Source organism: Myotis yumanensis, unplaced genomic scaffold (assembly GCF_028538775.1).
Source record: "Myotis yumanensis isolate MYYU_CA2020_CCGP unplaced genomic scaffold, mMyoYum1.0.hap1 SCAF_12, whole genome shotgun sequence".
In the NCBI taxonomy this organism is placed as follows: Eukaryota; Metazoa; Chordata; class Mammalia; order Chiroptera; family Vespertilionidae; genus Myotis; species Myotis yumanensis.
The window spans coordinates 33,713,904-33,728,570 of record NW_027223763.1 but is presented as its reverse complement, the minus strand read 5'-3'; the positions used below and the strand labels follow the sequence as shown (position 1 = coordinate 33,728,570).

General features: G+C 41.9%; 1 protein-coding gene across 3 annotated transcripts in view; it reads right to left on the bottom strand.

Annotated features, from left to right (window-relative positions):
* The window catches only part of RASEF (RAS and EF-hand domain containing), a 56,073-nt gene that overhangs the window by 31,469 nt on the left and 9,937 nt on the right, over positions 1 to 14,667 (bottom strand). For all 3 annotated transcript variants that reach the window (XR_011473406.1, XR_011473405.1, XM_070431445.1), the window contains exon 2: positions 1,483 to 1,629. Coding sequence is in view for 1 of the 3 variants with exons in the window: in XM_070431445.1 (XP_070287546.1) it covers positions 1,483 to 1,629 (147 nt within the window). In the remaining 2 variants the exon portion in view is untranslated. The remainder of the gene's footprint in view (positions 1 to 1,482; positions 1,630 to 14,667) is intronic.

Genomic DNA, 14,667 nt, shown 5'->3' with positions numbered 1-14,667 from the left:
GTGACATACTCCACAGCTGAGAGCAGCACCAGTAATGAGAACATAAAGGATGCCATTCCTTTTTTCCCTAATGTGTTTACCTGGTACTGCCTTAGAGGCCATGTGTGCTTGAGCGTGTGTGTGTGTGTGTGTGTGTGTGTGTCCTGCATATCTTTCTTTGAGTCTGTATATGTGTACCTGTGTGTATACATGAGAGTTTGTCTATTTTAACAGGTACTCACTGCACGGTCTGAAAACTCACTATGTGTGTCTGCTAGTCACCTCTCAAAGGAGGCCAACCTGGGGCTCTGACCATCACTCCACATGCTCCAGAGAATCTAGAGTTCTGAGAGCATCTACTGCAAGGCCCCAGCAGACCCGAGGGAGAGGATCAGAGCCAGGAAGTGATCATGCTCATGAGCAACCCCCTGAGAACAGTTCAACTTCTGCATGACTCTGGGACTCTGAAAATAATCCTACTTAACATCCGTGTTCTACAACATGTTCTCTTCTACATTTTCATTCACTCCGGTTACTTCAAAGGGTCAACTGGATAGTTTGATCATCGTGTTGAAGGAAAGACCAGACAGAGGAGCAGCCCTGGCCTGCGCCATGGAAGTGGGGCATCCTATCCAAGGGGCTCGGAGCTGCTGGGGGAACACACTGCAGCAAGAAGCCTCTGTGGGGTGAACCAGGAATGTGACAAATGAAATGTCCTCTTTCCCAACATATGCCAAAGCAGTGTGGCCCTTCCAGGAAGCAAAGCGGCCGATGTTTGGATTGCAACACATAGAATTCTGCTTTTCGCTGTATAGCATTCTTTATGTTCTCTTACCTTACCGGGTTGCTGTTAAAAGCAGTAAGATATCCTCTGTAAGCAGCTATGCCTTCCACAAACCGGCTGTATGACTAAGGGCTTAGCTGCGCTTAGCCTTTTGGTTGGAGCTGGGTGAGGAGGGCCAGACAGGGGAAAGCAGCATCGCTGAGCATCCACCCTTCGTAGGCCCCGTGCGAGGAGCATCCCCCATGATGGCCTCCATTAAGTCTCTACCCCGTGAGGAGGGGAATATTTACAGCCTCGTTTTGCAAATGCAGAAGCTGAGACTCAGGGAGAGTAAGGAACCCATACAGGCACACACCAGTCAGTGACAGGGCCAGGCTTCAAACACAGCCCTGCCCGCTTCTCCGGATGAAAAGTTTCCCCTACGTTTCAAGTGGCTGGACAGAAGATAACACAGCTCTCTGAAGTGCTCTGTATGGAATCATGACCCTGAAGAGTTTAAATGACAGGATCACAGTGACCCGCTGACGGATTGCTGACTGACCCTGGGCGGTACTGCTTGCCTCAACTTCCCTCACGCTGCTCAGTTCAGAAAGCCCCAGATTCCCGAGGATCAGGAAGTCCTCCCATGCCCCAGTGTGACAATGCAGTTCAGTCCACATGGCCCTTGGGAGCCAGTTCCAGGACCCCACGTGCCACTTAGGAAGGAATGACTTCAATACCTCTTCACCGCGATGGCCAGGCTTTCCATTTCTGTGCTTTGAAGTTTGATCTCACGGATGAAGTTCTTGATAACATGTTCATACGGCTGAATCAGTCTGGGCTCCACAAGGTTGATGTTTTGATACAAGGTACTAACTTGCTCTTTCCTTCAAAAAAAATAGAGTGACATTAAACCAGGTGAAAAATAAAAAGGCAAATTTTCAGAACACTTTTACAAGAGAGACACGTAAGTAAAGAACCAAGGAAGAAAAAGGCAGCAATAACAGGATGATCTCGTGGGAGGGGCATAGTCGGAGACATTGTTAGTTATTCTCCACAGTTTTTTTTACAATGGAACAGCAACCTTATAGTTTTTCCAGCATTTCTGAGGTATGACTAACACACAAAATTGCACAAAGTTAGGTTGCACAATGTGATTTTTAAGACGTAGAATGCGATGATTTAGTATTAGAAGGTGGAGAACTATGAAGTAGTGGAAATGCATATGAAGGCGTTGATAGGGAAGGTTTTTTTTTCAGTCAATGCTGGGTTTTCTTTAATAGAAAGGTAAATAGATTTATAGAAAAAAGTTAGGTAACACTAAAACAATTACTTAATTCCATGTTCCACCAGTCCCTCGTAGGGATGTATTTCAGATTTTATGATCATAAGAGTATATATACCTATTATTGTATGGTCAGTTAAAAATTACTTCATATAAATTCACACTTATGTATATATTTAGAAGTGAAAATCATCCTACTCGTTGCTTAATAACTTATTAAAAGTCAACTATTTCTCAGTCATTTCAAAAGAGAAATTGTTAAGGCAGGGCAGCTGGCTAGCGTGCCCTTGACTCAAGTGGAGGAGCTGATGAGCTAAGTGGATCCAGTTTGGATCATGCATGACGTGCCTGCAACACTGAACTGCCCTCACTGCAGCTAAGACTCCTGAGTACATCCAAAGGTTCTCTGGACTGACGGCGTGTTGTCCCTCTGGGACAGCAGACTCCATCAGAGCCCATGGGACCTGCTTTCTCTGACCCTGGTAGGGAACCGTGCTTGCTAATGTGTAACACGAGCTATGCAGCACTTTTTTTAAAAGAAGTAACATTTATGTCAGTTAAAAAAAATAGTTGGGAATTTAGATAATAGGCACTTATTTGAGCCTGAGATGATAACTTACCATAATGTCAACCTTATAGAATTCTGCCTATTCTCACCAGTCTAGACCTGTGTGAGACAGGTACAACCATAGGCATGCTAACCTCATTCACATACTACATTCTCTAAAAATCATCTCCAGTGCTTGGATAACTCTCTCATTCAGCGATCTACCGCTGTAATTTTATAGTTACTCCCCTGACAATGTGGAAAGTCCTCTGTCTCTTGCCCTTGTCATACATAGACAGATTATTCTTCCCCAGGAGCTTATCTAGGTCTGGGAAAACTTTTGGGCGGGCCATTACAGGAATTAGGACATCTGAGAGCATTTCACAAGCATCTCTGGTGCCTAACACCAAAGATCACTCAGAAACCCTTAGCACAATATCCATACCCGTCCACTTGATCACAACATCTGGGCTTCTGCCCGGTTGCTCTGTTGAAGGTAGCTTGTTCTAATGCTGTGGGGGCACAAGAAAGACTATACTAATCCTGGGCCTCAATAACTGAAAGGCTGGGCATACAACCATCTCCCAATTGGGATAGATGACACAGGTACATATATTAAGATTTATGATTATAATAAAAATACTTCTATTTTGTGAGTGCTCACTATATGCCATGTATTACTCTAAGCAATTGGCATGCATCATATCTTTGAATACTCACATCAGTGCTATAAAGTGCTTTTACAAACCCATTTTGCAGATTGGGCAGAACTAAGTAAGTGCCTGTTATGGGCTGAAATGTATCTCCCCAAATTTCTATGTTGAAGTCCCAACACCAGTGTCTCAGCATGTGACTGTATTTGGAGAGGACATTAGGAAGGTCCCTAATCCAATATGACTAGTGTCCTATAAGAGGTGGTAATTTGGACCCAGACAAGCACAGAGGAAAGACCACATGAAGACACAGGATGACAGCCATGTACAAGCCAAGGAGAGAGGCCTCAGAAGAAACAATCCAGCCAAAACTTGATCTCAGACTTCAATAATGAGCCGTATTTATTAAAGAGCAGTTTCTTAAAAATTTCTACTCTTAGATTGTCTCTTGTAATTTCAATCACAACAGGATCATTAACTTCTTTGCTTTTTTGTCATTTACTGACCACCAGCAGGAAACAAAGCACAAAAACTTACTCATTACCAGAAACCTGCCTGTCAGGAACTTCACCGAAAGTCCTTGTTTACTGGCTAACTGCCCAGCAATAAAATGTTCAGAAGTAGATGTCTCAGGAGATTTCCTGACTTCCTGAAATTTCTAAAATAAGAAAGAAACTTAATGATTGTAAATTCCCTTGAGTCCTACCTGGCTCCTGGCATTATACAGAATTTCAGAAATAGTTTACAGTGAAGTGTACAAGTAGATTAATAATAGAAAATATCTGCCACTAGCATAAAATGTGTCATATGGTTAGCAGCTGTTCCAGAAATGACCTGGATACTCCTCTTTCCTGCTTCTTATTACAGGGCACATGGGGAGAATTGACTTCCCAGAACCCCCCAGGTATATTGGAGCCATGTGACTAGTTCTGGCCAATGGAATAGGAGGAGAAATGGTGTGTTGCCACTTCCTTGCTTGGCCCTTACAATCCTTTGTAAGATCCTTGGCTCAGATTCTATCTTATTCATTTACTCATATTCTCTCTCTCTCTCGCTCTCTCTCTCTCTCTCCCTCTCTCCTGTCTCCCCTCTCCCCCTCCCTCCCTCTCCCTTCTTCCACCCCTTTTCCTTCTCTCTCTCTCTCTCTCTCTCTCTCTCTCTCTCCCCTCTCCTTCTCTGCCTCCCTCTTTCTCTCTCCATCATCCTTACAGCTGAAGTGAAGGACTCCAATACAGCAAAGCCAAGGGATGGCATGTGCTTGGATCCCTGAATCCCCACACTGAGGGGAACTACCTGACCACTCTGGTCTGCCCGACACATAAGCAATACATAAGCCTGTACTTTATAGAGCCACTAAGACTTGGAAGGTCTGTTATGGTCACCTTGAACTTAGAAAGTTGGCGCTACAATTTCCTAATTTTTTTTTACCATGCTCTTCCAGATTAGGTTACTTCCTTGATAGCTTCATATGAACTAAGTCATAAAACTCCTCTGACCAGAGTAAGTCTTTCCCACCACCACCCACTCTCTTTCAAGGGGAACAAAAGACCATTCTGAAGCCTTCATATACTGACTCAGACATTCATTTAGCACCTGACATGCATTCCTGGCAGTGATTTCAGCTTTTCCATGTACTATTTATTTAATCCTCATGACAACCCTACGAAGAAATTATCACTAGTTTCCTATTTCCCATGGAGGAAACTGAGGCAGAGAGAGGTAAGTATCATCAGGTAGCAGAGCCAGGAATTCCAACTCAGCCCATCTGGCTCCAGAGTCTGGCTCTCCAGGAAGGAACTAGCTCTTCAGGCTGAACTGGTTTCAGGGGTCCCAAGTAGGTGGCTCCATTTAAGAAAATGTGTTGTACCAAGATTTTAAAAATTATTTTGGAGGAGGATATGTATTATTGCTACAAACTCTGTCCACATTGCAAAGGGACTCCTTTAGAAAATAAGGCACAACTAAGATTAAAATGAGGTAAGCTTACAAAACTTGTCTTACCTACAGCTATTTGAGAAAAGCACTATTGCAAACAATGAGGCACAACCCCCACCCCTCATCTGCCTGTGTGCTTTCATTTCTGCATCTGTGAAAGGAGAGAACCATCTGGATTATGCCAACAGATTGCAACATAAGGCACTTGGTGATTTTCACACCTGATGGAGGGAAAAACAAACAAAAAGTACTTCTTCAGAGCAAGAGATAATACCTATAAGCCAAACCAATGGACAGGGACAACAGGGGGATGAGAGCATGAGTGGGGGGGGGGAGGTTAAGGGTTAATGAGGTGATGAGGACACATTTGTAATACCTTAACCACTAAAGAAATTTTTAAAAAAAGAGATAATACCTGGCCCCTCAATGTAAGATTTAAATGATGTGCCCTGTACAAGCCGCTAAACACTTGCAGATTCTTCAGCTCAACAGCCGTGGTGCCATTACTTGGTGCCAAGACAATCTTTTGTTCCACTCCTGAGAGTGTAGTCACAGGTCTCCCCCGGGTCCAGCTCCTGATGTCACAGGTTAAACAAGCAGAGACTGCACAATGCTGCACACACAGCCTGCTTTCTCCAGGGCCTGTCCCAGCGTGGCACACGTGAGTTCTGAGAAGGGTGCCCACCAATGACAAGGCTCAAAGCACTTTTAATTTCATTTCAGGGCCTCATCTAAAGCAATTACACTGGATTCACAAATACCAAGTAGACCTGTTTACAGGTATACTTGACAAATACCAGGTAACGATCAAGGTTCAAGTCGTATGTGTTAGTCAGCCAAGACAAACAACAGTCTACTTCTGTGCAGAGAAAGCCACTAACTAAAAATAATCTAGTTTATGCCTAATGAAAATGGATCAAATGAAAGGCATTCAGAGGAAACTGCACCCTGAATTACCAACCCATTTTAGATGTTTAAAATCTGAGCCTATTCTTCTTTCTTGGTAAACTACAATATGGTTTGTGAGAAAGATTGTAGTTAAGGCTAATTACTGATGAAAAATTCACAACTTAAAATTTTTAAGTGATCCCAGGAAATAAGCATTTTAAATTGCAAATAGTCCTATTGAAGCTGAAAGGGATATCACACAAACTTATAAAAAAAACAGGTACATTTACACTGTGTAAAAATTTTAAAAGTCACACATAAGATTAACATTTTACTTAGAAAAGTATATACATGTGTATGTATGCATGTGTGTGTGTGTGTTCATGTATTTGTCCTGTAGTGATGCTGGTACTTAGAATGCCAGGACACATCTGGGAAGTAGTCAAGTGCAGACAGCATCACTCCATGCTAAGGAGCACAGCGACCCAGTAAGGGTGCTAGGAAAATTGCCCCTTAGATTCAAAGTCTTGCTGCTTTAAGCATTAAGATAGGGGGCTAGTTATTTATTCAAATTATAAGTTATATAGCTCTAAAGCCCAAAGCAGTTTTCTGTGAATGAAAGCAAACAGTGTTAAGTGCCAATGCCTACATCATCTACACTAGAGGCTGCCACAAGAAAACTGAAATTAAACATCCATGCCATCCAAGGGGTACCATGTTAGAGCCTGGATACTCAATGCTAAGAAACTGGCCAAGTTCCTTCCCTCCTAAGGCTCACCATGAAGATGATGTGCAAGATGCTCATAGGGCAGGTGAACACGGATGAGTAGATGTCAACTAGGCAGAAGGCAGGGGGGAAGGGGAAACAGCCTGTCCCAGACACCAATAACCATAGGCTGAAGGGTGTGGGGGCAGGGAAGGAGCCAGCAATTCCTGTAACGGGAAGAAGCTGGTGAGGCTGGACAGCTCAGCATTGGGAAGAAGCAGCAGGTGTGGATATGGGAGGAGAAATTAGCAGGAACCAAAGGTCTGCACAGTAAGGACATGGGAGGAGGCACTTATTTTAAGCGGGCAGAAAGCCACCAGAAGGCTTAAAGAAAGATGACATGATCAAGTGTGCATCATAACTATTCCCATCTTCACAAAATGTTGGTGGTAGCAAGGAATTAAACGAAGGATTTTGGAGAAAAAATTTCAGAGACAAAGGTAAATCTAGGTTCACTGTCATTTAATCCAGAAATGTGGGACTTTAGGAGTTTTCACTAGCTTCTACTTTCCTTTATTACAGAATTAGAGGCCCAGTGCATGAATTCGTGCATGGGTGGGGTCCCTCAGGGTGGCCTGCCTCAGGGTGGCCTGTGGGAATCGGGCCCTAGCTCTCGCCCCCAGCCTCGCAGCTCCACAGCCCCTCCTGGCCCCCTGCCTTGGCCTGGAGCCACCCCGTCACGTGCTCCACCTGTGGGGAAATCGATCGAGGCTGGGCCCCCCCACCTGGCTCCCTCAGCACTGGTTGCCGTCTGTGGGGCAACTGGCGGTGCGATCAGGCCCCTGCTCACACTCGCCTTGGCCTGGCACCGCCCACTCACCTGCTCCCCATCCTTCTGCAGTCCTGCTCTCATTGGGGCCCATCAGGGCTGGCAGTGCCTCCACTGCCACCCGCTGCCAGTGCCGTGCCACCCCCTGGTGGTCAGCGCATGTCATAGCGAGCAGTCGAACTCCCAATCGAGGGGACAATTTGCATATCAGGCTTTTACTAGATAGGATGTGTAAAATGCAGACAAATAAAATCTGATAGTGCAGACAACAGCTGAATCTAGCTATATGTACTGCTAGACAAGGGTGACATCAGTTCTCTTTCTGAAATTCAAGTCCTTCGCTCCAGACAGGATGGGCTTCTACCCACTAACCACCTGGAGCCAGCTGCATATCACTGGAAACTAGTCTAGTTTGTGTTCTCACAATAGGTCCAGCTCTTAATTCAGTTATAGAATAGGTATTGGCTCTCCCTTCTACAGAAAACACAGAATGGTTTTTGAACTTGGTCCCACCATCCTTCAGACTGGGAAAGACAAGCTAGCCCAGTGCCCTAGGCTTTTCCCAGCTAGTTTTGCTGCTGCTCCATCAAAGGCTGATCTAGTCCAGTATTCAGGCATCCAGGTATTCAGTGCCTCACCCAGGGCCCTCAGCCCAGAGACATCTCCTGCAGGTGAAACTCCTTCCAGATCCACATCACCCTGAACAATATTTTACTAAGTACTTGCTCGAGTAATATTCCCCAAAGAGTTTTGCAATGAAAACTCCCTGGAACATGGATATGTTACCTAGATTTATTCAAAGCCTAGATGGATTTTAAATAGAAAACTGCTTTCTGCTTAAGATCACTGACATTTAGGCACTTTCTGGGAGTTTGCCAGGGGAGCGGGGCCGAGGCGGGGAGACAGAAACAGCAAGGGGCTTTGTGCTGAAGGTTGAGGGAAGGTGCACTCAAAACAGCTGAGGGCTTCTTAAGTCATGAATGACAAGTGCACAGGGTAAGTGTAACCGGTTGGCTAAGTTCAAGTGCTTCCCCACCACATCCTGGCTCTGTGACCCAGAGAAAACCCTTAACGTTCTGGGCATCAGTTTCCTCAGTCACCATGTGAGTGTAGTAATGGGATCTGCCACACCATGTTGTAAGGATTAACCCTACTGAAGTGCATACAACCGTACAAGGAATAGTAAGGGTAAGATAAACGTCACCCATTGTTACCCAAATGAGTTAGAGAGAAGCGGATGGTTCTCTCCTGTTGGGTTCTGCACTGTGTCTTGGGAAAGATCTAGAAGGAAGCCAGTGGTGTGATGTGGTGTGGAAGCCCATGGACAGACAGGCTGTCTCATGTGTGATGTGTGCCAGTGCAAGGGAACCTGAAAAATGAGAACTGGGTCGTGCCTGAGGTCAGTCTGCAAGGTTAAAGACCAAACATCAGTGAATCTCTTCTGTAAAGCACCAGATAGAAAACAGTAACACTGTCTGTTGCAACTACTCAGCTTTGCCATTGCAGCATGAAAACAGCCATCCACGACACATAAATGAATGAGCTTGGCTGTGCATCAATAAGGCTATATTTATTCAAATAGGCAGAGGGCCAAATGTGATCCCTGTCTATTGACATAGATCCTGAGCATAGGAATGGGGGTGAGGTAATGCAGACCTAACATTCCTATACCCTGGAAACAGGCCTCATTCATGTCCTGTCCCTAGGTTGATATCAAGTTTTTCATGTATGGATATCACATTATCAGTGCCATGCAGGTCTACATGTACATGTGAGAACATGCACCTCTTTACTTAAGACAGTGGTTCTCAACCTTGGCTGCACATTAGAATCACCTGGGAATCTTTTTAAAATCCTGACTTCTGGGCCTCATCCTCCAGAAATTCTGTTTCTATATTACTAATGTTGTGGCCCCACCCCATAACAAAGAAACAGAATTTCCGGAGGATGGGGCTCAGAAATCAGGATTTTAAAAAGATTCCCAGGTGATTCTAATGTGCAGCCAAGGTTGAGAACCCCTGACCTAAGAGTACTTAAAATGCATACTCACTCCCCCAGTATTTCTCTCAACTTACTTTGAGTCATGCTAAATGCAGGAATAATCTAGTAAGGTTAGTGTGAGTAGGTGTATTACAGTTATTTTTTCACTGAAATGTTTTTCTATTTTGGCAAGAAAGATAAGGCTTGGGGAGGAAAATCTCGAGTGCCATATCGGTTTCTATGCAAAATTTCCTTTTAGATATCTGTCATCTTCTCAGGTTTGCTGGGAACAATCCCAACTTATGCTTAATGTCCTGTATCCTGTCTGCTTTAACATTCATCCAGAATTTTGTTTTAATCAAAAAGTGACATTAACAGTAACTTACTAAACTGTGTACTAATGCTTCATTAAAGGTATTAAGAGTCACATTAAAATAAACCAGGGCAAGCTGGTGGATCTGCACTTTTTATCTGTCTTTTACCTGGTAGTGTTGAAAACACGTGCAGTGAAAAGACTTCTCACTAATGTGCCCTCAATCGGAAGACAATCAGTGATAAACCCTTCTCCCCTTTCCTAACCCTTTCCAGGCACAATGTAACTAAGCCTTGCCTTTCAGGAGCAGGAAACAGAACAGTCACTGATAAAACAAGTTAAGCTGGGAGGAGAGAAGCAGGAGATGGGTAACTCCTTCGTGTCTCAGACAGTGGTGGAGAAAGACCGGAGGTGGCTGCTGGCTGGCCACGGGGAGAACCAGCAGTGCGGTTACCTGCAAGATTTGCAATGCTGCTCAGCCTAATCAATGGGAAATTGGGAAATTCTAGGCACAATGTACATGAAATAGGTACAGAAAAAAGGCGTTGTGCAATCCTGCCACAGAGCAACAGAGAGAAACTGGAGTGCCCTTCTACTTTGATTTAACCATTTTTAGTAGGGTTTAAAGCAGTGGTCGGCAAACTGCGGCCCTTGAGTGTGGCTCTTCCACAAAATACCAGGTGCGGGCGCGCACGTACAGTGCGAGTGAAACTTCGTGGCCACACTCAAGGGGCCAAAGAGCCACATGTGGCTCGTGAGCTGCAGTTTGCCGACCACTGGTTTAAAGTATATAACTAGTTATTTTATTGGATGGCAGTGCTTTTACATTTTGCAATAAAATAAATTCTTTTAGACCTCAAAAGTCAAAGGTGCATGCTTAATAAAATGTTAGGTACCAAATTTCCTTTGCTCAAGAAGGATTGTGATCAATTGTGACACACTTGAAATGTTTAACTATCACAGCGAAGGGGAACCTAAGGAATCATGACAACTAAATGTAATGTGGCATCCTGGATGGGATGCTAGAACAAAAAAACAAAAAAAAGAAAAGACATTAAGGATTAAGCAAGAAAACAAAAACACAAAAAACTCATATACACAAACAAAAGTATGGTGATTACCAGAGGGAAAGGAGGGTAGATTGGATAAAGGGGAATAAATGGTGATGGAAGGAGACTGGACTTGGGATGATAAACACACAATACAATAATACAGAATATGTATTATAAAATTGTATACCTGAGACCTGCATAATTTTATTAACCAATGTCACCCCAATAAATTCAATAAAAAAATAAAAATTTTAAAATGAAAGAGGACATAAGGGGAAAACTGAGGAAGTCTGAATAAAGTATGGACTTTAGTTAAGGGTAATGTGTCAGTATCAGCTCATTAATTGTAGCAAACGTACTACACCAATGCAAGATGTTAACCCTTTGCACTCCGAACCATTCTGGACATTGGCTACCAGCTACTCGATGCTACTTTTGCGGCAGAAACGTGCATTTACAGACCCTCGTATTATTTAGTATAATTTTAAAACCAAGTAACATATTATAATGATATTGGACTTATATGAATTAGGTGACATCGAGGAATGTATATTTGCAAAAAAAACAATATTTTATTGTTTATAATTTTGTACAGTATGATAAGTTTTGTAACACTCCCCAATATGCATTGCAGGCTGATTAGTGCATGTTTGACAGTAATAAGTGGTTTGACGCCTGCCACCAGGTGTTTTCCTGTTAGAACACACAATGCAGTCCCGTTTTCTTTGTCCCACATCGGGAATATGTAGTTTATTGTTTAATCTGACACAAAACCCGCTGACATTTCTTGTATATATCTTAGTAATTTTACGATATTTTGATTTAATTTCTTGTGCCATTTCAAGATAAAACTTCAGGGAAACATGCATGTCTCAAAAAGTTGCGTTGAAATAACTCAATTCCCCGTAATCACTAATAAACTGCAATGTCCCCTGAGAGGGGACATCCGAGTGATATGCTAGAATTCCGATGTCCCCTGAAAGGGGACAGCGGAGTACAAAGGGTTAATAATGGGGGAGCGTGCATAATTATACGGCACTTTCTGCAGTATCTTCACAATTTTTCTGTAACTCTAAAAACATTCCAAAATAAGAAGCTTATTATTATTTTTGCCAACATATTATTTTTGACTAGAGTGATATCACTAACCCCATGAAAACCAGAAGGCATAAATCTCCTGAGGAAGAAAGCAATGTTCAGAGCCTGTGGTTTCACTCATGCAGCTCCAGAAGGTTCATTTGCACACCGCCTGCAAAGCATGACTCTTCCCTTAGATCAAATGGCTGTCTTTCTAAATTGACACTGTGCATTTTAATTCCAATTTTTCTTATACAAATGCAAATAGTGAGGTGATGGCTGTTATGTTGTCTCCATTATCAGAAAAAGAGCTCACATAGGTAAATGAGGCTAGTTTTATCAGCCTGATCAGATGCTTCTAAAAAAAATCAGTTGCATTTAATTCCAATGAGTTTGATATTTCCCCCTCCATCCACTGCATGGAATCAAAATGAAACCTTTGGAAGTTCATTGTGTTGATGGTAATACATCCAACCTTATTATGAACTGGAGGCCTAATGCACGAAATTCATGCAAGAGTAAGCCTTCCTTCCTCGGGCTGCCAGCACCGGCTTCCCTCTGGCACCCGAGACCCAGGCTTCCCTCGCAGCCCCAGCTTCATCCAGAAGGTCATCCGGAAGGATGTCTGGTCTAATTAGCATATTATGCTTTTATTATTATAGATTATTATAGATGCTATTGTAAATTCAGCGAAAAATACCAGTGAATCATTTTGGTATACAAATTTTTACTAAATTAAGAAATTTGTCAAGTAGAAATGCACCTAAAATTGGTGGTAGTGCATAAAATTGCACCCAAATAGGCTCCAATATTCTATAAATTGAAATAGAAGCTGTAACTCTCAAAAATTCAAATATATTTATACACATAGTTACAGTATCTAAACATTTTCATTGGTGTTTATGGTGGTTATTTTCTCTCTTTACAGTCTATCATCATTCTGGTTTTTGAAATGTTTGAACATTTGAAGAACTACTTAGCTAATCATTCTATGCTTTTTGCAAACTAATCCTATATGTTTTCATTACATTTGGTTTAAAATCTATGAGAAAACTTTAATGAAATTAATCAACATGGGAACTAGAAAAACTACCTTCCTTCTGCCTTTGAAGCTGTTAACAGTGTGGAATCAATTGAAAACTAAGCCTGATACCAGGAAGGCAGGCAGACTAAATAGATTAAATGATGAGAGCTCAAATGTTGTACAAATTTACTCCAAAATTCTGTAATTATGATTTGGAACATCGTACCTTATGGGGAAAATCTTTTGATGGACCTCCTATTTTTACTTGATAAAACTTACATTATGTACCAGAATAGGATAAAATTGAAAAGGCCTACCTACAATTTGGAGCATCTAAATATAGGAAAACATTTAAAAGAGTCATAAATGAAGACAATGTATTTGCCAAGTCTTATCATAAAAGTTAAGAAACGTTCAAAGTCCTTTAAAGGGAGAAAAAACAGAGAATTTGTGACAATCATGAGCTGACACATTTAGATATGTCAATATTTACACGTCAATACAAAAAAGAGGAATTGAGAATATCCTCCATTAATCAAACTTGCTCTAAGCTTATCTCAGAATTTGCTCTCAATGTGCTCCTCAGCACTTTGTACAGAGGATATTTTCTGAATATACTACAGAATCATGACTACCAGTAAAAAGTACATTTGCTCTCCTAAAATTAGTATATTAGGGATATAATTGCATTCTTGTTCGCTTAGCAGCAAGTGTACTTCTTAAATTCGTATTTAATACATGTTAAACACTTACTACTAATTACTGAATGACTATTTGGGAAAATTACTGTTAATATCATGGAAGGAGAACTGGTGCTGTAGCTATAGTCTCATTTTTTTCAACAGTTAAATATCAACCTTATGCCAGAGTACAGATGATACTGGCAAGAATCTTTGTTGGAGATTGTACACAACCTTCCCTGGCCTTCCTAAAAGCCTCTTTCAAAGGTTACAAGAGTTGCTCTGGAAGATTGTGTAATGAAATGACAATTTCTTTTCAATGACAACATTTTTGAACTATCTCAAATGAAAACTGCTTGGGTACATGGTAGTGTTAGTTTAGTTATTGAACAGAAGACCTGTCCTAGAAAGAATTTTTAAAGTCTACTTTTAATTTTAAGAATCATTGATTTTTATCTACCTACCTTGCTACCTAACCATCAGACATAAAGATAAATCAATAATGCTTTCCAGCATCTCTCCTTTATGCAAAAGGATGGGCCAAAAATATCAAACTAGAGCAAAATTCGTTCTTAGAGATTTTCTTATAAATTTCTTGAACACATATCCCGTTTAAAATAAAATGTCCCTTACATCTTAAATCCCACATTTCAACAGCGAAGACCCTTTGAGACTCATGCCTGGGGCGTATTTTCCACAAGGTAGACGCTTCCCCGATACACTCCACTGCTCATCACCTGTCCACTTCATTGCTTTCCCAGCAACTTGCAGGAATTTAATTATTTTTTCATTTGATTTTCTGAAGAACCGAAAGGTGATTTTCTGGGATGTTATTAAAAAAAGAAAGTAGCTAAAAATCCTATTAAAATCTGACTTTTTCATATTATACAAGTATCAATTGTCCTGAAAACTAGCCCTCTTTGAGCTCCCAGAGCCCCAGCCCACTAAAAGAGCAA